This window comes from Formica exsecta, unplaced genomic scaffold, assembly GCF_003651465.1.
Source record: "Formica exsecta isolate Colony F162 unplaced genomic scaffold, ASM365146v1 scaffold337, whole genome shotgun sequence".
Lineage (NCBI taxonomy): Eukaryota > Metazoa > Arthropoda > Insecta > Hymenoptera > Formicidae > Formica > Formica exsecta.
This window is the reverse complement of record NW_021850624.1, coordinates 509352-536676: the sequence shown is the minus strand read 5'-3', so window position 1 is coordinate 536676 and position 27325 is coordinate 509352. Positions and strand designations below refer to the sequence as shown.

The window sequence follows — 27325 nt, the reverse complement described above, 5'->3', positions numbered from 1 at the left end:
TATATATATATACATTATATGATATAATATGTTACTTTTTTCACGATGCATTCTCGAATGATGCAGTGAATTTATCAACCAGTGAGATTCCATAGATTTATCCGATCGTTGTTTAAATATCGCGTGAATTTAAATATTAATTATAAGTATCGAATATAAAAGTAAAAGAGTATATCAATAGCGCTTTAAATTCAGTAATTTTTTATGACAAATTATTACTATTGATGGCATCCTTTTTGAACAGACGCACGGAACGCTTTAATCGATACTCGCGTATAAACCCACTTTTAATTTACCGTCCAACTATCTTGCTTGACTGCATTCAGCTCTAAATTCCGCTTCTCCGCGCGAAATGTCATTCACAGCTGTACAAAAACGCGTTGGAAAAACGATAAAACTGGAGTATGCGAAATTGAATCGAACTCGTTTTGTGATTTAATACATCGTTATTCTCTCTCAAGCAAAATCTATATTCTTGCTAACGTAAAATCTATAATCTATGTGCTATACATTGTTCCATTTTTTTCATCACAACCAGACTCACAAGGATGAAACAATGTGCATCCATTTTTTTTTGTTCTCTCTGTAGCTGTTCGACTGATCGTCTTAGTAACCGGGAGCCGATATTGCATAGTTGCAAAAACATGCAACATCCTTTTTGCGATAAGTTTCAGTGATGATGAGTTTCAGATGCACATAAATTTCGGTGGCCAGTACCGTTGTACATAACTTATCCGGGGTAAAACGTGGCGTATAAATAATATGTATGTATGTTTTAACATATGAATTTACCAAATTACTAAATAACTTTTAAATAAGTAAAGCTGTTAAAACATATATTAATATAAATTATTTACCTATAATTTAATTTAATTTGTAAAGAAAGTCTTACATACATTATTCTTATTTTCAAAATTTTAACAAAAATGGATCTAGTTCTTCAAAGAGAATCAATTTTCATCAAATTAAGATATATTATTTCTCTTTTATTTATTTTTTCCTTAATTATCATGGACATAAATATGATTTAATTGGAATATATTCGATGAAAAACATGTTTGGAATAAATTTACGTATAATCGATGCCGTCCCCCTTTCCCTTCACACACACATAAACATTCTTCAAATTATAAATGAATTTAACAGTTCAGTGGATGAGATTGATTAATGGTCTGTTCGAAATGAAATATATTGAATTTAATACAGCGTGAATGTAATATGTTCGTGTTGAAAGCTTACTGCATGATGTGTACAATAAATTTAATTTATATATATATATATATATAATTTCACGATATATACATATATACATATAGACATTTTATAAAAAGAACGCTACACATATATTATTGATGAAATATCAATTACTAATTAATGCTTTATTGTTAATTAATTAATTACATACATTTACATATAATTTATATCTAATTTATTATTTATACGTATCTGTCTGTAAGCAAGCTAAGACTAAAAAAATTGCTGGATTCTATATGTACGTAGTATTATCACACAAATTATTTTATCTTCTAATAATAAGAAAAAATATGATGCATATATTAATATTCCATTCTCTCTTTCTCTTAATTGCACTCGTATATATAGTGCAACCAAATTCGCAAATATTTTTTAACATTATCATTCATTGAAAGCTTTCGTGATGATGAATGAACCGGAAAATTTTCGCAAAACAGGAAGTTATATGTGCTCAATTATTATACATGCGGAACACGTCGGACGAAGCTACGCAACACTAATAGCACGGCTGTCGGTGCTAATGGGTGTCGCAACCCGACTATCTAAAATGCCTTTCAGCGTTGTATAGACGCGCCAGGGTCTCGTACTTTATGCGGACGCGATGACGAAGATGACCGTAACGACCACAACGACTACGACGATGTTCCGCGTACCCCTCGGTACGCTAATTTCATCGCGAGCGTCTCCCGCCGCTGCGCCATCATCGATGATTCGTTCCCGCTCGTTGCCAATCTTTTACCTCCACGCCTAGGCTAAAATAGCGTTCAGGGTTTCGGCGTGAACCGATTCTCGTAGCGAGATGATTATGACTCGCTTTGGGTAAGACGAACGGGTCATGCTTTTATGCCATCGTGTGTAATACTCTGGAGCATTCCCGTAAGCATAAACGACGACGCAATGAGTCGGCTGGGACCGATAACGCTTTAAGTAATCAACGGCACACGACGAGGGGGTAGTTGAACGGCAATATCACCGGACCGTAATATTATTGAATTATTATTCATGACGAGAACGAAAAGTAAATAGTCTCACTCTGCGGTTTTTTCTTGTAACCGAGAGACTAGTTGTCTTACGGAACACTGCAGAGATTTATTATATTAAGTGGAAATATGATAATATATGAAGCTTTTTTGGGCCAAATTAGTCCGGCTCCAGTTACCGCGTAATAATGGTTTTTAACATAATAGTTTAAAACTTTTTTCTTCTCAAAATATTATTTAATACACTGACACAAGATATTATTTAATACACATTTAATACAATAATTATTTAATACATTAGCATATTCTTTATTAATTTATTATTTATCTGCTTGAAAATATATATTTCAGTAGCGTACAATAGAAAGAGTACTAGAAACAATATAAATTTATTTTATTCTTATAGAGAGAGAGAGAGAAATTAAAATGTATCTATTAAAAATATTTATTAATAGTAAGAGATATTTAAAATATCCAGGATTTCCAAAGTCGATAAAAATGTTACATTCAGTAATTTTGTTAATAAAAAAAAAGTTTTCTCTTTTGTGTATTTTATTAAAGAAAATAATATGTTACTACGCTACTGCAATAAAGCAGAATTTCAACACAATTATTCTCTTTTCCTAAATACGTAATACATACATTTATCCTTTTTTTCTTTATTTAATTATTTCAAGCTAATAATTTTTGGCCTATATATAGTCTATAAGTATTAAGTATAACTCAAGAATACAAAAGGTGTTAGGGCAGACAATCGTATAGTTTCAGCTCGTCAGTCAAGGTGAGTTTTTGTGATAAATATGAAATTTATTTACATTTTTTCTTTTGCATTTAAGATGATATAGATTGCGTTCTGAAAAAAAACAAGAGTTTTATTTAAGATTTTTAATAACCAAGATATTTATTGTTGCATGTTAAAATTATTATATGATAAGCTAAGAATTAATATAATAAAAATCTTTTTTCTTAAAATTCTCCCTAAAGTATATCCAAAATTCGTTAAGAAATACATCATTAAAATTTAGATTGATAATTCTGGAATATTCCGCATATTATTCTCAAGTGCCTCAAACATTTATTAAGACAAGACATTATTTGTGCGTCGCATCTTGCAAATGAGATAACCATGCATCGGTATAACAATGTTGTATAATTACATAATATGCAACGTACAAACAATGTTCTGATTATACAGTGAGAATGCGGTTAAATTAATTAAATACGTACATGTGACACAATTGAATTTGTCGAATATTCAATAAATGAACGCTTTGTTTGGTGTCCGTTGTTAACAACATTACGATATGTATGTTATTTTAGTACGGTATTTCTGCTATATGCTAATTTTCAAATAACTCTTTTCTCTACTCGCAAGTTTAAAGGAAATAATTATCGAATAATGAAATTCTTAGTTTCTTTTCAAAACATCAAAAGAGGCGCCTTTGTAGAGCTAGCTTTAACCAAGTGAAACGAGTACAAGCGTGTGACGGATTTTAAGTAAGAGAAACTTAATTATCGTAAGGACAGAATACGCGGCCCTGACACGAACATAGGCGAGGATTATGAACGGCAAGATAAGGGGATTATAAATGTAGACTATTAAACATAAATACATATCCTGCTTATGTATACTCATGTCTCAAGGGACTTTGCATATCCGGACACTTTCCTTTCGCGCGATGGCCTTCTTGGATTACGATATGCGCGGTATTTTAATTATAGACATGTTAATCGATTTTTATCGAGATAGTATTACTGTTGATTAATAATTATATTTTTTGTATATTAATCATATGCGATATTGAATATTCAAAAAGTTGTACAGTTTATATAATTTTAAATTAATTAGTTTAGAATTAATCCTTATATGTAAAAAAACGAATAAGGAATCAAAAAGAACATTTTAACGTAAAAAACAATATATTTAACAGTCTATATCATTTACGTTTTTAATCAAATCTGCGTAGAGCTTAATTTGCAATTGTAATATAAATGGAATATATGAAAGAAATAAATACAAATTTCTCGTGTATAATCCCACGTGTACTTCACGTGGAACCAAAATTGCCGCACAGATATCGAATTAACAATCGCTAATCAACCATGGATTGAAACACGAAGCGTTTCATGTATATCAGTTAGTAAGCCAATCTAGTTTGGTCAATTTAAATTTAAATAGATTGCCGTTTCCATCTGCTTCCTACTGTTTTTCATCGTACGAATTTACGAAATTTCTCGAGCGGTTGGATTTTGATTATTCCGACGAGGAACATTAACGTAAACAAACAAAGGAGAGACTCCTGTTTGAAGGATAAACAGACGGGATAGAATAAGGAATATCATAATATTGTTGTGTTCAGTCTCCGCGTCTCCGTTGTTATTCGCGTTCCGTCCTTCGTCGAGCTTAGACCTATTTTAACCCCGCGGAATGTACTGTCGACTGGCACGAATAGTCACGCTGGTATGAAAACGTTGCTTTCTTATCGACCAATAATACGATATTGTCATGGTATCATAAGCGAAGGAGAGCATACATACCACGCGTTTCCATGACACGCTTTACTCGCGTGCTGTCGATGCTCCAAGCTTTGTGCGCCTTACAATACCTCGCCCGTCGTTGTTACACAATCTGATCATTTATCATCGCACCCGCAGTTTTCATCGCATCAGCGCCCAATTAAAATTTCGACGCTTTTTTCCGGGATCCGCGTTTTTCGATAAATTTTCCTTCAATTTTTTCGCGAATATCTTACTCCTCTTTGGACGCGTATACCTTCAGTCGCGTGAATCGAGAATAGTATCGAGAGTAACATATATTTTCCTTTATTACAAAATGCACTTTACGCTGTAAAAGATCGTATATACGAATTGTGATTGTAGCTATTAGATATTAGTCGAGTCAATGAAGTTTGACGCGACGAGTACTGGAGTAGCACATGTACGTAATTTGTACAAGAAATGACTTCTTCCCGCGAAGCTCGTATTTTTCTCAGAGCATTAACACATTCAACGATATACCAACACTTTTTTCTCGAAACCCGTGCCGAGGGCGCGAATAACGGGGCTCGACCGCGTTCTGTATCACAGAACCATCGTCGTATAAATGGAAACGGCGCCATAATGGTATTGCGAAGACAAAACGAGGGTGCATATAATGCGCCGGCCATATACATATACATGCGATGCGCGTGTCGGAAAGTGCATGAATGCTGTATCGGTATGTGGGTGTACCTGCAGTTTATTCGCACTTGAGTTGTTGCCTGGTCACCGGAGACAGAAAGGCGCCCAGAGCGGGAAGGTAGCCGAGAGCTTATGGTCTCCCACATTCTCGGACATCTCTAATTTTAACAGATCGAAAATGCACCGTTCGCGCTATATATTCCACCCTTTATTTTTTGAAATTTGAGACTGAATTTTTACTACAGCTTATCGATATGCTGTTCTATACTTTAGTTCAATTTTTTCGCGAATATCTTACTCCTCTTTGGACGCGTATACCTTCAGTCGCGTGAATCGAGAATAGTATCGAGAGTAACATATATTTTCCTTTATTACAAAATGCACTTTACGCTGTAAAAGATCGTATATACGAATTGTGATTGTAGCTATTAGATATTAGTCGAGTCAATGAAGTTTGACGCGACGAGTACTGGAGTAGCACATGTACGTAATTTGTACAAGAAATGACTTCTTCCCGCGAAGCTCGTATTTTTCTCAGAGCATTAACACATTCAACGATATACCAACACTTTTTTCTCGAAACCCGTGCCGAGGGCGCGAATAACGGGGCTCGACCGCGTTCTGTATCACAGAACCATCGTCGTATAAATGGAAACGGCGCCATAATGGTATTGCGAAGACAAAACGAGGGTGCATATAATGCGCCGGCCATATACATATACATGCGATGCGCGTGTCGGAAAGTGCATGAATGCTGTATCGGTATGTGGGTGTACCTGCAGTTTATTCGCACTTGAGTTGTTGCCTGGTCACCGGAGACAGAAAGGCGCCCAGAGCGGGAAGGTAGCCGAGAGCTTATGGTCTCCCACATTCTCGGACATCTCTAATTTTAACAGATCGAAAATGCACCGTTCGCGCTATATATTCCACCCTTTATTTTTTGAAATTTGAGACTGAATTTTTACTACAGCTTATCGATATGCTGTTCTATACTTTAGAAAAAAAAACGCGGCATTAATGTGCTTTTTCAGTTTAACAGTTGCCAATTGCAATTATTATATTAATATATTGTCAATGAAGTTGTAATTTTATTTTATTGTTATCACAGATTTTTTTCGTACATTTTCACATCTTTTGTGATGAGAATTGTAATAACAAAAATTTATAGTTTTGAATATAAAATCTCATTCTTAATTTAAGAATATATTTGTGTTTTAGAGTCTTATTAATTCTATTTGGTGTCGCGAGGAAAAACATTTTGCGTTAAATTTTGTAAAAAAAGTAATTGTAACAAAAAAATCTATAATAAATGTACGTAATTCCTAGTTCTTTTAATTTGTACATGCAATCACATCCCGCGTAAATAGTGTGTAATAACGCAAGTGAGAAACGATTATAATACGATCTTAATGTACATTCCATGTTCAACCGCATTTTCCGCTACAAGAAATGCGAAATAAATTTGGGGACCACGATTAAAATGAATTATTCAGTGGTGTTTGAATCGACCGCATTCGCGCGCAATGGGTTGGTATAATTTCTTGAGATCTGTTGAGATGGAATTCTATTTTCTTTCATTCATATATATTATTTATGCTGATAGTCTTTTCAGCCATAAAGGCGTTAAAATAGAAATCTTAATAAACACAGAGTCATATAACAGTCGACGAAATTTTAGATAAATTATATAAGAGAGATTTACAAACGTTAATAAATTATAAAATTCCCTTGCTTCTTATAAATTTCAATTCAATATTAATTGCCAGGATATTTAATTGTTTAATTAAAAGTTTGAAATATACAAAAAATGTGATGAACAATTTATCTATTTAGCTTTTTAAAAAATGTTTGAAAAATTAGTAGTTAAATATAATATCTAAATATTATTGCTTTCGTTATAATTATTAACGTCGTAATTATTGCAGAATATATCGCAGAAATATGCGCGCAACTTCGAATTTTATTGGTGTTTACATAGAGTACATTTAGGAACATCAATAACAGTCATTGACAACGTCGTTAAATATAGTCTGAGGCAGACAAGATGCAAGAGCTGTAATTAGCAGACTGCCACGATCGGCATTTGACCTTTGAACAATTTGCCAAATGTGTGTATATAGTCATATATACGGGGGGGACCTTGTCTTGCAAATATATAAAATGTCTGTGAATTTTAAGTGTCACGAATCTCTTTCTCTCTTTCTGTTTGTGATTTCTCTAGAATAGCAATTACAATATCTACGTTCGAATAGTGATGTTTAATTAAGAAAATGATCAACATAAGTTACGCAGTGACTCGTGATCGAATCTGATTAACGCTATTCTCACAATTATAGAGACTCTCTTCATCTTCCTCTTTCTACCGATATCTTTCTTCTTGAGATACTTTGCATTTGAATTTCGTTAAAAGAGATTTATACAAATCCTTGCGCTCTCTTGAATTTCATTTGCATCTTCAGGTGCTTCTTAACTGTTAACTCGAAAAGCGTCGCTTTCAGTTCGGCGATCTATATCCAAGCACCGTTATAATCTGATTTTTGTAATTATATAAATTTGCTGGAACTTTTCTTACTTTGATAACAGATTTACAGACCAGAATTTTAAGTAAAAAATAACCACAAATTCAGTTTTCGATTTTTAGTGATGTAATAAAATATGATACTTCAGCTTTAGCGGCTCTAAGATGATTTATCTCTATATAAATTTGTTATTCTCAATTTGCATATCTTAATTTGCGTATCATATTACATATTTTGTTTTATCGCACGCATATAAATAAAAAAAAAACTTCTGATTTAATATAATATGAATAATTCTTTACAATTTTTAACAGAAATTAAATTGAAATGGTCCTATATAATTTAGCAGCGATTATTAAAATTAAATATTAATCACGTTTATAAAATAGCAGATTATTAAAATTTTTTTCGTTCTTCTTACATTTTACATTCTTTTATAAGATGATGCTTTACATGTTCATAAAAAATATCAAGACATGTATATTTTATTAGAATGTCTAAAAGTGAAGTAAAAAGAAAGAGATTTCTCGACGGAAAGAAAGGTATACTTTATCAATAAAATTGGAATAGTTACAAATCTCTGTCTAACCGGCGGTGTTCGCCAAAATATCTATCTACATCCGGCTTGTAATTCGTTTTGCTGACAGTAGCTGTATTTTCTTGTAGAGTGTACGTCGTCTCGTCGACAGGAGAGATCGTTTCATACGGGACGATAGCCGCCTATTTATCCGCATGCTATAATTGGAATTTAACCTTTAGCCGACGTCCAAGCAGGTGACCCTGCAGCCGACCTACATAACGAAATCAGCCTCTTCCTTCAGTGTACCATCTTCTACTTCCTCGGATCATTGTTTATTGAATCTGGCCATATTTCTTTCTATAATATTTAATTGAATAGCCTCATCTTTCCATCGGCTGTAAGTGAAGCAGAAATGTATTATTTTATATTAGACAAAAACGTTTTGTCGTTCTTCACCAATTTCTCTAAGTTAAATCTTTATAATATTAATGCTTTGATATTTCGTCAAGGTCGGTTTTTAAAGAGATATCTCTTTCGTCGAAAAAGAAAAAAGAAGATGGCTTATATAAGAGATCATTGATAGAATTTTACACATATTGTGCAATTGGTTCGAATGATAAAAACCTATTCCAGTAATTCTCGCTTTGTAAAAGAGAGAAAATGTACGAAAATGTATCTCGATTTAATATCCTTCGGTGTCGGGACTAATAAGACGTATCACTTTCGAGATGATTTATTGAAACGTACCAGATGAGTGTTTAAAGTAGCTTTCGCTCGTTCGGGGTCACCGATCAAAGAGCAACTTTTCGATGTCAAAACTTAGACGCTTTATGACGATCCGCACGGTGCACTTTACGTCGGTGTTCCAGTTTCTCCAAGCGCGTGCCTGCCTTCTCTGTCCCTGGCAGAGGCGCCAGATCCGGCTGGCACCATAATTCGGTCATTTCCAATTGGCGGAAACCGAAGCTGACACTTTCGCGTGTTTACCGGCAAGCGCCGATAATTTATGGATTCACGATGCGTCCTGCGATAAGTGGAATACCGGAAATTCCCGGTATTCCGCATTAACGAGCCATTACGTTTGATTCAATTTTATTAACGCTTATTTATGCAGAACTCCTTCCTTTTCTCTTTGCTAAAAGAAACAAACTTTTCAACGATAAGAAATATATTTCTTAAACCCTTTTCAGCGCAAGTCGCAGATCGACTTGGTTATTCTCGCGAAATATCGAGAGAAAATCGTGAAGCAAAAAATCACCGCATCTATAAAATGTTTTTGTCCACAAAATGTGGGGGATCCGCAAATATGTATTTTCCACAAGTCTCGAAAAACTGAGAAGATATATCTCTTCGTGCAAATTCATAATTCTTCGAATGTGGGTGGATTGGAAATATGGATCATATTTGGAAGAAAAGTCATTAGCAGCGGCTGGCAACTGGCCAGTATCCGTTTCCAAGAATGTAACAGATTTGTCACGACACCGGAGAGAGACGGAGAAGATAATCGCGTTTACGTCGATCCATTCGAAATCGAATTTAAAATCTTAAGTAGCTCCCCGTACCCTTCTTCTTCTCTCCCGGCTTCGAGTGACATGATATCCAGTATGCCAAGGCCTACTATCGATAATCCGCTCTGCCTGTTAAAAGATCGATCTGCGCTTTACATTCGCGTTTCGCAGAGGCTATTTCCTTGAGTGTAGTGAATTTTGCTCGCCTCTTAAGAGATTTGTTTGAAGATTCGGTATGCTCATCAATCATTTGGATTACGTGTGCCAGGATACCGGCGAAGAAATGTGACTTTTCTCGCCAACTTCGAAATGCTTTTAAAAATGTGAAGAAAAGAATTGAACTGAATTGAATTTATAAGCTCGTTATAGTCTAAACTATACTTTTTTGTGTATAAAGAAAATTTTCGTTGCTATAACTATTATTTTTTATTATTTATTACTTTACTAAGAATGTGTCGAAATTTTAATAATACAAACTGATTTTTATCTTAGCTATTTCATCTTTACTTAAAAATATTCCAAGATTAGACTTTTTACAAAACTGAAATTAATTTTTCTTTTAACAAAAATTTGCAGGGAATTTAACTTACAAAGATATTTTATACTCTACAAATAGAGGGTTTTTCGCGAGTTAAATTTCAGAGATGTAACCAAAGTAGATAACAAAACTTTGTTTTCTTTGGTCAATTTCAGATAAACTTTTTATTCACAAAAATTTAATTCTTACTTAGTAAGAAATTTAATATGTTAAAAGTTGGGAAGTTGCGTTGAAAAAAATTAATAAAAACTATTTTAAATTTGTTAAAGATTGTAGTTAAATATCTTGAATTCGTTACGGATTATTGATTACATAAATATATTATAATTGTTTATTTTATTTTATGGTTTGAGTGTCTCGTTATCCGGCTTTTCAATAAGTCAGATTATTTGTTATTGACATTTACATGATAAGGTTTTTCCTAATCTATTCGCTAATAGCTGATATTCAATTTACGATCTTCTATTTACGCTGTAAATGACATAATACAACGGAGATATAACATGCACGTTTCGATGCGGTTATTAATCTGTACCCTTATCCTAGTTTACGATGATGGAACATTCGCCACAATAATTATGCAATGGTTACTCATTAGAGAGAGCCGATAGTTTGATTGCGGAGCGTGATAGGCTATAAATTCATATGGCAATGTTTTCCATCAATAATGAAATATGTCTCATAAGATGATTACAATCGTTTTAATTGTTCTATATTGTGGGCAAGTTTTTAATATTCAAGCAATATTAAATACAATATATCGTTAATACATTTTAAATTAAATATTTGTTAGCATAAAGTCAAATTGAAATTAATTGATAGATAAGATTTTTTAATGCGACATTTTAATTTAAGATATTCAGGATGATCGTTGAAATTTATTTTATATGTCTTGAATACAATTATGTTGTCAGTTTATATTTTATTTTGCATAAGAGTGAAAACAATTATCTGCTTGAAAACATTATCTGTTTTTTTGAGACACTGCGTATATGTGACGTTGCCACGAAAATTGTAAGACGATTACGAATCGTACATTCTGCCAGAAAATTTTTGCAGACAGTGAGAATTTCGTATTGCGTTTAGACGCGTTATTTTAGCGTATGAAAACACAATGAAAACAGTGAATTAAACCAAGAGAATTAGGTCGTTGACAGATGCTGCGGGAGATATTTATCGCAATTTTTTTAAAAAATAGTAGTAATTCTTAAGATAATTGTGAAAGGAAATAAAGTTTAATATTCAATTTCGTTATAGTATTATAGCTTATATTGGTGTTTGCGAATAAAATTAGAACGCAATGAGATATAAAATATCTAGAATTATTTATAACTTGACTGTGCATATTTGATTCTGTTTTTTTAAGATTTCCGGATTCTTTACAGTGTACGATGAAACGCACGCATTTGCTTATATAAATATTAAATGTGACTCACAATCAGCATCATCAGCATCACCAAGCCTTGAGAAAACAATTACAAATAGACTCGATTCGCGATGCTAGTGCGGGTTGCATTATGTTGCAGCTTTCCGTGTGATTTATGCCCGTTAAATTCTACATTCCGAATGAACCATATGCTTAATGTCATTTGTAAGATATTGCGCAAGAATTGCGCAAAGTTGCGTTGTCCGCGTTTGACTATCGAACGATATATAATTAACGGAATTGGATCGTGACAACGAGACAAAATGTGAAGCAAATATCTTTTATTTTATTTTTGTCTCAAGATAAATTATTATTGTAAGTTTTTCTGTAGCTGTATGAAATTATCTCTCTTTTACACACAGAGAAGGAAGATAAAGTAGATATAACTTATTAGATTTTTTTTTTTTTTGTTTCAATAAGTGCTTGACGTTTTTAGGGTATGTTGAGAGAGATACAAGCTTTTGTGTAAATATTTTTTGTATACGCATCATGAAATTGGGAAGCTTTTTTAGAGTAAGTGGATGAAAAAGTGTGAAGGGTTTACATATATATATTTTTTTTTTATTTCTCGTGAGTAGTTTATCAAACGCGTTCTACAAATTAAATTAAATTCTCTTTTTCGGGACAAGAAATTTATTGAAATATTGCTAAAAATATATATTGTAAAACACATTTTTAATCTCATTCAAACTTAATTTATTAAAAGCCTTTAATTTTTAATCGCACAAAGTATTGATAAACAATTATTTCTTTTTTTAGTTTCCATCCTAATATGTGTAAGCTGGAAAAGTAGCAGTTATTCTGAGATATAATTCAAATATAATTCAAATATAATATGAGTATAATAAAAGTAATTAAGGAAGATAATATTTGCATATAAACATTATACGTATAACATGTTTTCCTGTTTTAAATGCGATCAAACAGGATTTAAATATAACTTTTTATTTATCTTCCACGTAATCAGTTGCATATCAAAGTATGAATAGCTCTTATTTCATATTTTCGACCAAGTTTATTTTTTAGAACAACCACTTCGCGGAAGAAAAGAAATAACAGGTGCTCGCTATCCAAAGTCCGCTATCCAACCAAGCATGTGCCTCTTCGTCCTCTATTTTTATCTCGCGCACTACAGCGCGATTAAAAAATAGACTTACATTGCGAAGTTGAAAGTCGTAAATGTCCCTCGAAAGCATAATCGTGTTGATCCTTTTTATTTACGTCGCTTGTGTGTGTGCGTGTGTTAGATAGTAGCATCGCGTTTGTGCGAGAATCGTTCACTGAATGATGTTGATATATTTTCTTCTTTTTTATGCAGCGGAATATACTTGACCTAAAACACAGTTGCATCCGCCTGCAACAGTTAGCGTTGCTTTAAGAACAAATGAAAAATCGAAGCGAGCGATGACGAAGATAATGATAAAGATAATCACGCCGAGTTTCTGCTATGATTGTAACTGACTTTGCTTATATAATGTGCAATTTAATTAAATTCGCAAACATAATCGAGAAAATACGATAATCTTTGCTGGCAATATAAGAGAAACTCTTCGGATATATTCTTCTAGAGGGGATCTCGAAACCTGAGATTGAATCTTTTATATGAAGCATTTTGAGATTTTTATATAATCATTCTTTTTTATAATTGCCGTTAAAATTAAATTGCTTTTTGCCAGCCTTTTTTACAATTGTTAACCTCCGTTGTTCCGAAGTTTAATTCATCAAAACTACTTAATTTTTAACGTTAAATTACATTCTATAATTAAATATTTTATAAAATTTTTTCAATAAAAATAGACCGAATTGGTTGAAGAATATTTATGTTTTTTTGACTCGACATTAGTTAAAAAGCATTGCCAGTTATTATATCGTTAATTATTTTTGACGTTAATTAATTACATTTAAACAGTCAAACTAATCGAGCATTAAATTAGAAATTATTGCCAATTATTATATATCTTGTCCCTTGTTAGTGTTTCCGTTATTTTTTCCCCATAAACTGTGGTTGCCAAAATTGTCGGCGTCGTTTTTGAAACTGCTTCCTTTTTCTACTTACGATGAGCACCGTATTTGGCAATCGTTGGGCAATTAAGGCTTTGTGGTACGTTGCGATAAGCCGTTGATACTATAATCATACCCCCGGTTTGGCCTCCTTTTTCCGCAATGAACGAGAATCACGTTTTGCGACCGATAAATTTCCGGAGCTTATTTTCTCATATAAATAGCGTGGCGAGAAAAATTCGGCCGAATCTGCCATTGGCGCGAGACAACTTGGTAGTATGCCATCTCAGGATGTAAAACTTTTGCCTAACAATTTATTCCCATACCATTTGCCTGTTTTATTGCGTTTTAATAATTAGCATCGAACATCCCGATGTAAAAGACAATAATATACATTTATGTCATTCTCGGCTATCCAAATAAACTAGAAACTAAATTTATCTGAATTCTGAAATTGAAAGAAATTGCACCATACACGTCTAATTTTTAAGAATTATTATATTAAATTTGTTGAATTAACAATATTGATTATCACGCGTAGTAATCTTATATGACAGCAGTTTACACAACAAGAAATTAATGACTGCTGGGCAACGTTAATAAGAGACAAGAGATAAGATAATGAATAGCAGTGCTCGTTTAATTCTTTGTTTTATATATAGAACGGTAGATAATTAGCATCAAATGGAACAGTCTCGTCAAACATACGCGTGTTTCCCTTATTTTTAATGATTGGTCAATATTTTTTTATATTTATGTAGATAATGATTGAAACGATCAAAAATCGTTGATGTTGTCGCTTCGGCTATACATCTTGCGATACGAAAATAGCGAGGGCAACCCGTGACGAGTCTGCCCGAGACCTACGCTAATTCGCACGCTAAAATAAGAACAGCAATCTTTATTTATAGTTAAGTACGATAGGTTAGATTGTCGCCTTCAGAGCAAATCAGATGCAAATCAGTTTTTTGATGCGTATGATTATGAAGCATTTTATATGATATAAAATTTTTTCGAGATAGCTTATTTATATATTGTATTGCGGCCGCCTTATTTAAGAAAGAAAAAATAAATAAAATCCCTCTATATTCGTTTTATTTATATTAAAAGTAATATTTTACTCAAAGTCTTTCTTCTCTGCAATTTTATGCAGATTAACGTATTATATATTAATTTGATATAAATCTATAAATTTCTATAAGAATACAAAATTTTTATGTTACGTTTAAAAATTTGTAATGAAGATTTTTAATTTGCAATTGATGACATAAAATTATACAATAGCTGGTCCTTTTTTGTAGAATGATTTTGTTCCAATTAATTTGATTTTGACGTCTTGTAATTTTAGCTATCTTCTCTAAATCTAATTTTTGGAAGATCGATGAAAAGAAGCATAATTCACAAGACATAATATGCGCTGTCCAAGAATACGTGTAATTACAAGCATAGCCTAGCGTCGGCTCGTGTCGAACAGGCTAATTAGCATGTGTTCGCGATTCGAATTATGAACGTACGTGTCGTACGTGTCACCCGAGATATTAATTCGAGATAGTGTGAATTATCCGATATGTCTTTAACGAGGAGATTCAACGGAAATTGCCCATAAAGCAGGTTATAAGGATTGGAGGATGTCCACTTGCATCCGTTTGGATTCGCAAGTGAAAAAAGTGAGTGAAGTTATATCAATGCTTATCGATCCGATGCTGTTAGAATCACGTATGTAGCATAACATTGTTAACTCTGTTTTGAGATATGTGCACGATCCATAAAACATTACTTCATGAACTATAGACAGGGATAATCATATTCTATAACTAAAAAAAAATAGCTGGTAACTATAAGAAATGATTATATAACTTGCTTAGAATTATCTTATAATAAGAATGTCATAATATGTCATAAATGATATGTAAAAAGCAGAGCAAATGAAAATCGGTAAGGAATAATCAATACGAGAATTGATTGAATAAGGATAATTATAAAATTGACGTTTATTGAGCTGGCACAGCTGTAAGTATAGCGTAATTGAATAAATAATATATAAGAATAAATAATATATAAGAAACTTAATGCTTTTACAATTAATTCGTTGATCTATTCCTGATTTTGCTGCTCCAGCAGTTTCATTAAAAATAATGCTGCAGCTGTGTCGCTCACCTGTCACGCAACATGGACAGAAATAATTAAAAAGATTTATATATATCTATATATATATATATATGTACTCATGACAAATTCATCCCAAGTGACAAGCAGCAAAGACGCATGATATACAGTTTTCCTGGATATCCTGAAAAATCGATGTAGCCAATACCATGAAAGGTCCGACGTCCCCGTATATCAGCAATCTCCTCCGAAATTTCTACGCCCTCCAAAGAAGAATTACATTCTCGGGTGACTCCGGGTCTTCCTTGGTTTTCGTCGTTGTCCTTTCGGACGAGCAATTGGTTGGAAAAGCTTCCGGCAACGGAGAAGGACGAGCCACCAACACCGGCAATGATAACCCAGTAACCCACATTTCCCGTAGCACGGGGTCGGATGGTGGGAGCGAGCTGGTGATGACGGTGGTGGGCGGCCAAACGTTCGGCCGTTCTTCCGAAAAGGGGATGGAGAACTCTCGTCGTGGTCGGTTCAGACGCAAGTTCAAACGCAAAGCTACCTCTCTCGTCTCTCTATCTACCTGCTCCCCGCTCCGTCACTGCTTGCTCTCGCCGAACGATCCTTCGGTCGTCGTCGGGTGCAGCCGCACTCCGCTAACCCGGTGACGTTCGCACGTATAGCCAGCTGTGAAAGAGGAATGGGGGAGGAGGGTACAATCGATACCCCGGTCACGGTGATAACAACCCCCTCCGACACCGCTCGTACGACTATTATCACCTGGCTCCTTCGTCGCAACAAGGGAACGGAACCGAGATAAGGTCCGGACGAAGGTTCGTACGGTGGAACTTCGTTCGCAGAACTGTACGCCATGTTACGCAAGCCTCGCTTAACCTCCCCTTGCGAGTGCGCACTCTGGAGAACAACATTAGAGGAGAAAATCAGGAATGAATGTGGAACGGAAAGCTACATAGCGCACCTGGATACTGCACTATGCATTACGTTGTGATTGATGAGAACTGTGTTGCGCTCGAGTTGTTTATCGTCACAAAATTACCGATGTTGACGTAGATTTTTGTTTGTGAAATAAAGAGGGGATGTTACCTAATATTTTCACTATTAAACAGGAAGATATATTATTAAATATAGTGATTTGACAAGAATTATACAATTTTATCGTAATTTGCATTATTACACGGTATAAAAAATTTTGCATTTTTAAGAATATTTATAAAACTGTTTTTTATTGGTAATTTATATTTCTCTTTTTAGATTTTATTATAACATATGTAAAAATAGTTGTATAGTATATTTAATAACATCTAAAATCTCGAGTTTATAAAATAATGATGTTTAATTCGTAATGCATCGATTTTTTTTTGTAGAATAAAATACAACTATTTCTATAGATTTTTTCTCTTTTTCTAGATGTAATGAAATAGAGAACATTTCTAGATTAATTCAATTCAGTGTTTGCAGAATCGTCAATTATGTCATGCCAACTTTACATTGATTAGTACGAGCTTGCGGGATATGGCTCAGGCAAAATAAACTTCTTTCCGACGTTATAGAAAGTTGCATGGCTTAGGGAGGAGGGTATTTAATTAAATGAACCGCCACCCTGGGGATAGCAAAGTAAGCCGCTCGTTTGATTAGGGCTGCACTAAAAGCGCGAGCCATGGCTTTACCTACAAGATGGAAGAGGATAGATGCCATTTACGGCGAGAGTAGACTCCCTGCTCTCTACACGTATCACATCTCGCGATTTTTTATTCAGGAAAACGCGCCGAGTCGACATCATCTCGGCGTTTTCGAACAGAAGGAAAATGTTTAATTCGCAGAAAATGCGTGGAAATTCTGACAATTATCGTGAGATAAAGAAAAAGGCGTGATGTTTGAATGCATTCGGGTAATTTTTACAGAGTTACGCGATGCGTCACGCAAAGATGCCAAGATATAGATATGTCATGAGTTTCCATCTGAATATACTACATCAACACATGAGTCACTATGTTATGAAGTAGTGCACTATTTTCAGCGTTTTATCGCGGGCCAAAAGATGATAGGGAAGAAGAATTTTTATTTTTCATATATATCAATAAAAAGTTTTTTTATTATCTAGGAAATGCTATTTATTTCACAATAAGATGGCTATCATAAATACTTACAGTTTAATTTAAAATACGAATGCTCGAAACAATTCCTAAGGCGCTGTACTCGAAAGATATATCTTTGCAGTTCTCATAGCTAACGTGATCACAATATTCGCAACACTATTATCTGAGAGATGCATATTTACTGACTGCATAGAATGAGTAGAACACAACGAAATTGTTCAGTATCCCGTCATCAGTATGTAGCCAGTCGTTTATGTGGCTGACAGCCATTTACTATGATTTCTCTCTCTGCCGTTATTAACATCTAATTAGTAGCCTAATAAGAGTATTAATTATTTGCTGCTTTTGCAACAATTAATTTACATTTTTGAAATGAGGTATGCGAAGTATTGTTCGTAATTTTATTATCTTTTTAAAATGTTTTTTAAATTAAGATATAGCGGGTAAAAATCGGGAGATTAATATCTTTTTTATAAGCATAATATTCAAAAAATGAATTGTTTATTTTGAGATGATAATAAAATTATACGCTTGTTTTTTTATTCAAGATATAGAATATTAGCTTTTTCTTCGAAATAAATAATTTCGATATACATAGAATCCAAGAATAATTGTTGTTATCGATAAATCTCTCCGTTAAAAAAAAAAAAAAGATCTCAAACAATATGTTTTTTTTTTTTTTTTAATATATGTGGAATTGAGTGCATAAAGTTGGCGCGATAGAAATAGCAAATGCAGTACTAGTAATATTATTTAACACTCGTGACAATTTAATATAGAGAATATATCCGGTATATCCGTTTATATGCTGCACTTTATTATTCCCGAGACAGAATAATAGCTTTTACTTCGCGCGCGACTCATTTTATCTACTCGTGAATTTCTCGGACTATCGGGCGATTCAGATTCGGTGTATCTTTTTCTCTTTGCCGAGTCTCAAAATAATAGGTGAATTCTCTAAAGAACATCTCGCGAGAGAGGGTGATCCGCTCACCTTGCCCACATGATTTTTGAGAAAAACGAAAAGGGGTATTTCTCCGGCACGGCCCTGCCACCGTTTTCGAATGACCCAGATCTTCCATAGTGCAGTAGCAGCAGCAGCAGCACGCCAGCCGTGCTGACGATGAGCCGTGCTGCATGCTGGAACGATGCATCCGGAGACCTAAGACGTATATGTAGAGTGTACGTGCGCATCTAGCGAACCACGTGTGTAACATTCGTATGTGCACGCGAGAGACGTAGCATCCGCGAAATTGGACACGGCTCGATGGAGCCCAACTGTAACTTTATTTTCTTATAAAGAAAAAGAGAGAGAGAGAGAAAACTTGCACGCCGACGCGCCCAGCCGGATACATTTACAATAAGATATATCCTTTGAATTTCGGGGAGAGATTGTGTTGCGCAATATTCGGAATATCTCTGAATTATTCCGTTGGAATACCTTGCGCACTCTCGATCAGCCGAAAAAATAAAGCATGCGCTTTATTACTACAATGTGGATTGAGGAATTATACATAATAGAATAGAATTTTTTGGGTCGCATGGTTCTCATGAGAGAAAGAGCAATGCGCTTTGCATTATATATTCAACTGATATATTTTTCAGCGATAGTTTTTTAAAAATTAACTGACCATGGAACAAAAGTATAAAAATGGCACAGGGAGTCAAATTCACTTTGAAAAATGAAGACTTATAAAAAACGTCGATATAAGAAATATTATTAGAAATTCCTCTTTCTCCTTTATACTTTGAATTACTGTTAATGTAAAAAGTGCCGAACAATTTAATTAAGTTGAACGATGTAAGAAATAATCGATCGACATTTTTTAGAATGAAAGAAAAAAAGAAAATTATATGCTCACTTATTATTATCATACAGATATTAATAAAATGTATTAATTTTTATCAGAAGAGAAAAATACAACGTGAAAATTGATTGATATGTTGAAAATCGAGATAATATAAAGTTTTATCGGATAGCTTATTGAGTAAATCGGAGATGATATAAAATCTTATTAGAGCTAAATTTCGCGTAATATATCAGAATTCGAGAATTATTCATAACCGATCTAGTTCATGCTTCGTACGAAGAGTTCACGTACCACGAAACGATAGAGATATCAGTACATATAAAAAGATATAACCCGTGCTTCTTAAGTTCAAATAACGTCAGTAATATAGAGAACAACGAAGCGATATCAAGCATTCAATAAATGAAATAGATTTCCGTAGTAGATTGGACCATGATTTTTATGACGTTTTACACACGACAGGTTTAGTGCATAACTCGCTAAACTCGGGTTAAACTTCTCGACTAACGAAGGAGTTGGTCGCTCCTCGTTAATGGTTGATACTCGCGCTTCGGCACTATATCGCCGGCAGGCCGTGAAATTGTTCGAAAATTTAACGAGGGGATATCTGGAACGTAGCCAACCCGGTGAAATCGATCGGCCGGTAGAGCACATAAGCTACGTCTTTTTATTTATTTACGCTACGTGTACGTGTACACCATATAGACTGCCCTGCGCGAGCTCCATGGCCGATAAATTGCAGCATTTTACGTGCGTCCACCTACTTGACGGCGCATCGACTCCGTCTGCAGTCGTCTTGAATTTTTCTACGTTCCTTGCCTTCCGTTTATCGATAACGTGGATATCAAGGAACGAAGGATATCTCTAATGACGGTCTCTCTCTCTCTATTTTTACACGATGCTCTTGGCGCCATCGTTTATAAATCTAACGTCTAGAGGAATACTCTTTCTCTCTCTCTCCTCTTCTTAGTAAACATAATAAAAGTTCCTCGTAAATTCAGTATCCGAGATCGATACGATATCGGTTTATACGAGCTCATCAAGCTCGAAATTGTCGATCCGTTACTTGCAATCTCTTTTACAGACTATCTTAGACTTATCACAAAACTTTTAATTAATTTGAAATTAATTTTTGTTTAGAGAAAATTTGATAGAAAGTGATTGTAAATTATAAGTTTTCGAATTTCGACTTTTATATCTTGGTAATTAAAAATTGTATTTCTGTGTCTTTTTATAAATGTAGATAAAAACAATTCATATTTTAATTGAGAAATTAAAATTTATTATTAATTTAAATTTGATGTAAATTTTTTTTAGGAATTATTAATGAAAGTTCGCAATTAATATAGTGAGAGTTTATAACGTTAAAAATTAATTATTGTAATTAATTAATACTTTTCAATAAAAATTTGCTCATGTTTACGTTATCCATAGTCAAAGGAGCACGTCATCATCTATATATACGTAGGATATTGAAATATCTTCTTTCCTCCTTTTTCGACAAAATAGTTTTGTCATGTAACCGAGCTTATCGATTTCTTTCGCAAGCGTTGGCGGATTCATTGCAATTTTGAATGCGTGGTAAAGCCTCTTTCTCTCTTATCGTAACTTACTTAAATAAATTATTCGCTATATATCGTAATATTTTATGTAGCGATCAATGATATTATGTATGTCTTTACAGCGGTAGAAATATTTATACTTTATACCAGTATACAGTATATAACAGGTTGTACAACAATATTGACGATGTATGAAAGTCGTTAATCGTACGTCCTACTTTACCTCTAGTTCTTTTTGGAACACGTTATGTTACCTCAAAACCAGCGTGAAACGGTTACAAGCTCTGATAACATACATAAAATATGAATCAAAGTGGAAGAGTCAATACGCATATTACAAGAATAGGATATATAAAAATATATATTGTATAAAACAAAGTAAAATATATATATGCACACATAGAATAATCACACAGAAATTTATCTGCAAAAACTGAATATATATTGCAATTTTTTATTGCAGCTTTAATTTTTATGGTTACGTGATAATTATATCTTGAATTATATTCTGTTGATTCGGAAAAGATCGAAATTTCATCTAAAATTATACAGGAATTTGTTTTCTTCCGCACGAATGCATTGAAATTATCAGTAATTTCGCTTTTTGGTTAATTAAACAAATTGAATTATTGTAGGAATATAACATATGTTTTCTTTATCGTTGACAAGAAAGAGAATAGTTCATTATACATACATAGTATGTAATAAACGATTTAAGGCCATACAAAATCCTGAAATTATCTCTAAAAGAAAGTATCTTTGAAAGAGAAATATTAAGTTATTTTTTTAAATTTTCATAATACATTCGTCAAAATTTTTTGTTTTTTATTTCTCTTGGTATTGATTGTTTTGAAATAACATTTATTTTATTCGATGTTATTCATGAAAGAAGAGAAGTGACTATTTCTAGATATCCTATAAACAATAAAATTCATTTTTCAATAAAAATTAGATATGTTTATCTAATCTAATATATTTATGGAAAATGATCCGGCCAAGGAGAGGATCCCTATAAAATATTCTTCTAGGGGGACATGACAACGATATCAGTCATTATCGTAGAATATTAAATGAGTTATTAAGGTGGTATCCAGGGAATTGTTCAGCTCGCAGCGAAGGTGTGTGCCTCCCGTACTCCTCGAGGAAACCATCACCCCTGCCTAGTAATTTCGCGTGTGCAACCGTTTATCAAGTCAATTTGCCGTAACGGTCGTTAGGAGCACGACAGGTTTGATAAGGACTTAAATCGATGATACGGGAGTTCGTTGGCTCGCAGGGGGCGACCAACAGGCTTCTTATTATGGTCTTTAGCGCGCGATAACCCTGAACTTTAAAGCTCGCCTGCCGGTTAACACGGAAACGTGAGCTCGGTTCTCGGTTCGCTTCACCACGTGATCTTCATGCGGCCGCGAAAGAGCCGGTTAAAAATAATCCGAAAAGGTGCATAGGAGAAGATCGTGATTCTCCGGGTGCATCGCACCCGAATTTACGCGAGATCGACTCGCGGGATCATCGTCTCCTCTCTTGAACGCTTCTTTTCTTCCCTTTTCTCTTCTCTCTTCCTCCGCTTGTGTTTGATCGATGTTTCCTATTATTGTACTCTGTTTTCTTGATATTATAGTCGGTTTGCTCATTCGCTTCTCTCTCGTTACTTTATCCTTCTCTTGTATAACCACTTCTCTCGCTTCTTCTCTACATCATTCTGTCGAGAGGCGCATTTACTGTCTATTTTCGCACGGTGACTATGTATACGGGATTCGTTCTCATGAGATCAACGCGTCAGGAATATCATGCGGTGAAAGTCTTATTTTTCTCTTTTTCTTCCTCACCTCTTTCCTTTTGCTCTTTGCATTTAATTTACGCCGACGCATACCTCCTCGTGCCTTCCTTTTAAACGAACCTATAAAGGAAAATTCACGAGAGGGTTGCTACGTGGATTACAAGTACAAAGTAGTTGTAAAGTAGACTGATAGTGGAGAAATTACACACAGGCTCAACTCTGACGTGTCTCCAGCAAATCATTCTTCTTTGAGCAATTTCTAAAGAAATGCCGATGATATGCTGACCTAGCAGAACATGTAAAGTAGAAAATTCTCTGAAAAACTAACGTCTATCTCTTAGCATGAATATTCTGATATCATGATAAAGTGAAAAAAATGATGTGTATTATTTATTGAATTTTTTATGTAGCACAGATAAGTAAGAACTTTTTAATTCTTCATCATTATATGTCAAATAGAAAATATATAAAATTTAATATGAATTAAATAGATCAGATGTCAATATCAAAATTATCTTTAACTAAGTATTCATATTTTACCGTTGATTTTAGATATACTTTTAATTATTGAAATTTAAGACTTTGACTATATCTTTTTACATCTTTCATCACTTTATCTTTCTCAGAAATCTTATATATCTCTGACAATGAATATCTTATTCTTTTATGTAAGATAGATGAGGAATCTCAAATGAATATAAAACAGATAAGATATCTCGCCATAAAATATGGATATCGATAATCGCTTACAGGATGAATATTATCATTCTTTGGAGATCATTCGTTATTTGCATTTAAATAAATTGAAAATTTTTGCAGAAGGCTAAAGAAATATGTATAGAAAGAGAAAGAAATAAAAAATAATAATTATCTTAAAATACGAATATAGATTAATGTTTTATTTGCACGCGTGACTGTACACATCACATATTAATTATTTGAAGTGTATTATACATAAATATATACATGCATGCCTTTTTTGTCTACGCGGATTAATCTAACTTGTCGATGATTAATCAAAATATATAAATGTCAATCGAACTGTCATTGTGAATATCCTTTCGACATGGGGATAATAAGGACTGCCAGAGTGCTAATGGATTCGTGGTTTACAATCCTGTATACGGACGCTTATCGATCTCGTGTTGCGCGCACGCATCGCGTGCTTACATGCATACGATAATTTAGTTTAGCCTTAGTCATTGTTTACAGTGATTAAAGGTGTAGCTGCGCAACCCGTTATTTTACATCCGATGCGACGCAGAGTTAAATATTTTGCGCGAGAGATAAATTTTAGATGTTTCGATTTTCACAGTCCGGGGTTACATGACCTGCATTTTATCGTTCACTGAACACATAATGAAATGCTTTATGGTCAAAATTTTTATTTTATTTTATTTATCTTTTTTCAGATTTGGATGATATCTGTTTTTTATGCGTGAAGCCATTTAACAATATTGAATTTTAATTACTCTGCGTAACATTATTCCGATACACGTGCCAAATACATTCCGCGTTTCATTTAATTGTGGAATTGCAAATTATTGAGATTGAAATTATTTCTGTTTAACTAATAGGTTAACAAATCATTTACTTACTGCACAAATTACTTTAATCTCTACAATTTAATAAACAGCTTGTCTTTTAAACAACGATGGTAATTGATACTACTAGTCGTTTAGTAAGGAATTTAATCATCATTGGCGCGTTTGTTTGCGAGAATTCGCGTAATTTTAAGGCGTAACTTTTCGTACTTCTCTGTTGAATGAGGCTAATATGACATTATAGTGATTGTTAATAATATCGTCAGAAAGTACAATATTTTGATATAGTCGTGCCGGGCATAAAGTCGAGATTTAACTCTTGCCATAAACGTTACTTCACATTTATACTGACAGCTATCGGCTAGATTTTGCGCGTGTCGCATATCGGAAATAAAGCGATATTGCAGTTTAATGAAAATATTTACAAAGATATGAAATACTTGCTCGAGTTATACGAGTTTATATGAACATTATTTCCATTGTACAATTTTGATTGCGTTTCACTTACCGACTGGAGAATTAACGGTGAAAATGCAGCTATGATTTTTCGGAGAGAATTGCAAGCGCAATAAAAAACAATAAAAAATGCAGAAATTTTTATCTCTACATTTTTAATGAGCTTGTATACAAAAAAAGAAAACTATTTAACATGAATAGATATCTCATTCGTGCGTTTCATTGTCTGTTTCAGGTGGTGTTAGTTTTCATTCTCAGTATAGCATCGCTTATAATATACTTCATCGATGCCTCCAGGTGAGTAACAAGAATACCAGATGCATGGCTTTTAAAAGTTTCTCGAAAACATTTACAAAATATTTGATTTTTTTGTGCGATATTGGAGATGTTATGCAGAAAAGTAACACTTGATAATTTCTTCTCGCGGTTTAATTCAATTTACGGAACGATAATTGCTAATTTAATCGCCCTCTTAGTGTTGCTTTTTTTAAGACCGAGACCTTCGCATAAGAGATGCTGACCTAACATCCGCAATCTCATGCTTTCATGTTACAGCGAAGAGGTGGAGCGTTGCCAGAAGTGGAGCAACAACATTACTCAGCAGATAGACTTAGCTTTCAATATATTTTTTATGGTCTACTTTTTTATACGCGTAAGTAAGATCATCCATTTCATCGCGTTTTCGTTTATTTCTCTAATACTAACATTAAAACGATCATAAATAGAATGTCAACAATGCAAACATTTTATGTAACCATTAAATTAACAATATTTATTTTTTGTTCTTTGTTTTTTAAATATTTTTTTTAATACTATAAAAATATAAAAGATTAAAAGAGAAAGTTTTTACTAAAAAATTTAGAACAGTCAAAATATTTCAAGTTTGTAAAAATAAACGTGCTTTGTACAATGTAAATCATTTTTTTTGTTTGTATCCTGTGAAAATCTTTCAAAATGGCCTTCTGATAAAAAATAATATTTGTTTAACTAATGGCTCAGATAAATCACACATGTAAACTTTCTCGTTCATACGATTCGCGCAGTTTATCGCCGCCAGTGACAAGCTGTGGTTCATGCTGGAGATGTATTCGTTCGTGGACTACTTTACGATACCACCGTCCTTTGTGTCGATATATCTCGATCGGACGTGGATCGGACTGAGGTTCCTCCGAGCCCTACGACTGATGACGGTCCCTGACATCCTCCAGTACCTCAACATTCTAAAGACATCGAGTTCTATTCGTCTCGCCCAACTCGTATCCATCTTCATCTCCGTCTGGTTGACCGCTGCTGGTATCATTCATTTGGTGAGATAAACCTTTTTTTGCGCATTATTTAAGTAACAGTTATAAATATTGCGCCAATTTTCGTGAATCTTGATTCATAATCACAGATATAATTATTATTGAAACAGCGTCATATATCTTAAAACATATTATAATTAAATATTTACTATGTAGACTTTTTCTAGATTAGCTCTTTTATATAATTTATAACTATTTATGTGTGTTTAAACATAGTTTAAGTATACATCTATCTTGTGACAGATGCATAGGGTGTCATAAGAAATGAGAGAAACAATAATTTTTTAACAGGTTTGAAGATATAACAACTGAATTAATTGAAAAAGTTTTGTTAATTAAAACTCAAAATAAATTAGCTTTAAGGAATATATAATAATATATTTCTCATAATTAATAACTGGATATACTCTAATATATAATGTAATTACCAAGATATTTATTATGGCAACTTGTAAAACAACGATATCTTTTATCATTTCCAATCTTTTTTGTGATATAATCTCTATGATTTAAAAAAAAAAAAAATCTCTCGTAAAATCTTTAATCTTATATTATCATATTTGATAATATACTTTTTTCACGAGTCTCACATTTCCCAAGACACCTTATGTGCAGAAATACAGAGAACTACATTCCTCGGATGTTCCACATTTATACGCTATTGTGCAGTAGTAAAAGCTTATGGTTATTATTATTCGCCAATTTAAACCACAATTTTACTACTGACG

The 27325-nt window shown here is 33.5% G+C and overlaps 1 protein-coding gene across 39 annotated transcripts in view; it reads left to right on the top strand.

Annotated features, from left to right (window-relative positions):
• The window catches only part of LOC115238420 (calcium-activated potassium channel slowpoke), a 101085-nt gene that overhangs the window by 12804 nt on the left and 60956 nt on the right, over positions 1 to 27325 (top strand). For all 39 annotated transcript variants that reach the window (XM_029812217.1, XM_029812245.1, XM_029812234.1 and 36 more), the window contains 3 exons: positions 25529 to 25590; positions 25849 to 25945; positions 26337 to 26600. In XM_029812217.1, the coding sequence (XP_029668077.1) occupies positions 25529 to 25590; positions 25849 to 25945; positions 26337 to 26600 (423 nt within the window). The remainder of the gene's footprint in view (positions 1 to 25528; positions 25591 to 25848; positions 25946 to 26336; positions 26601 to 27325) is intronic.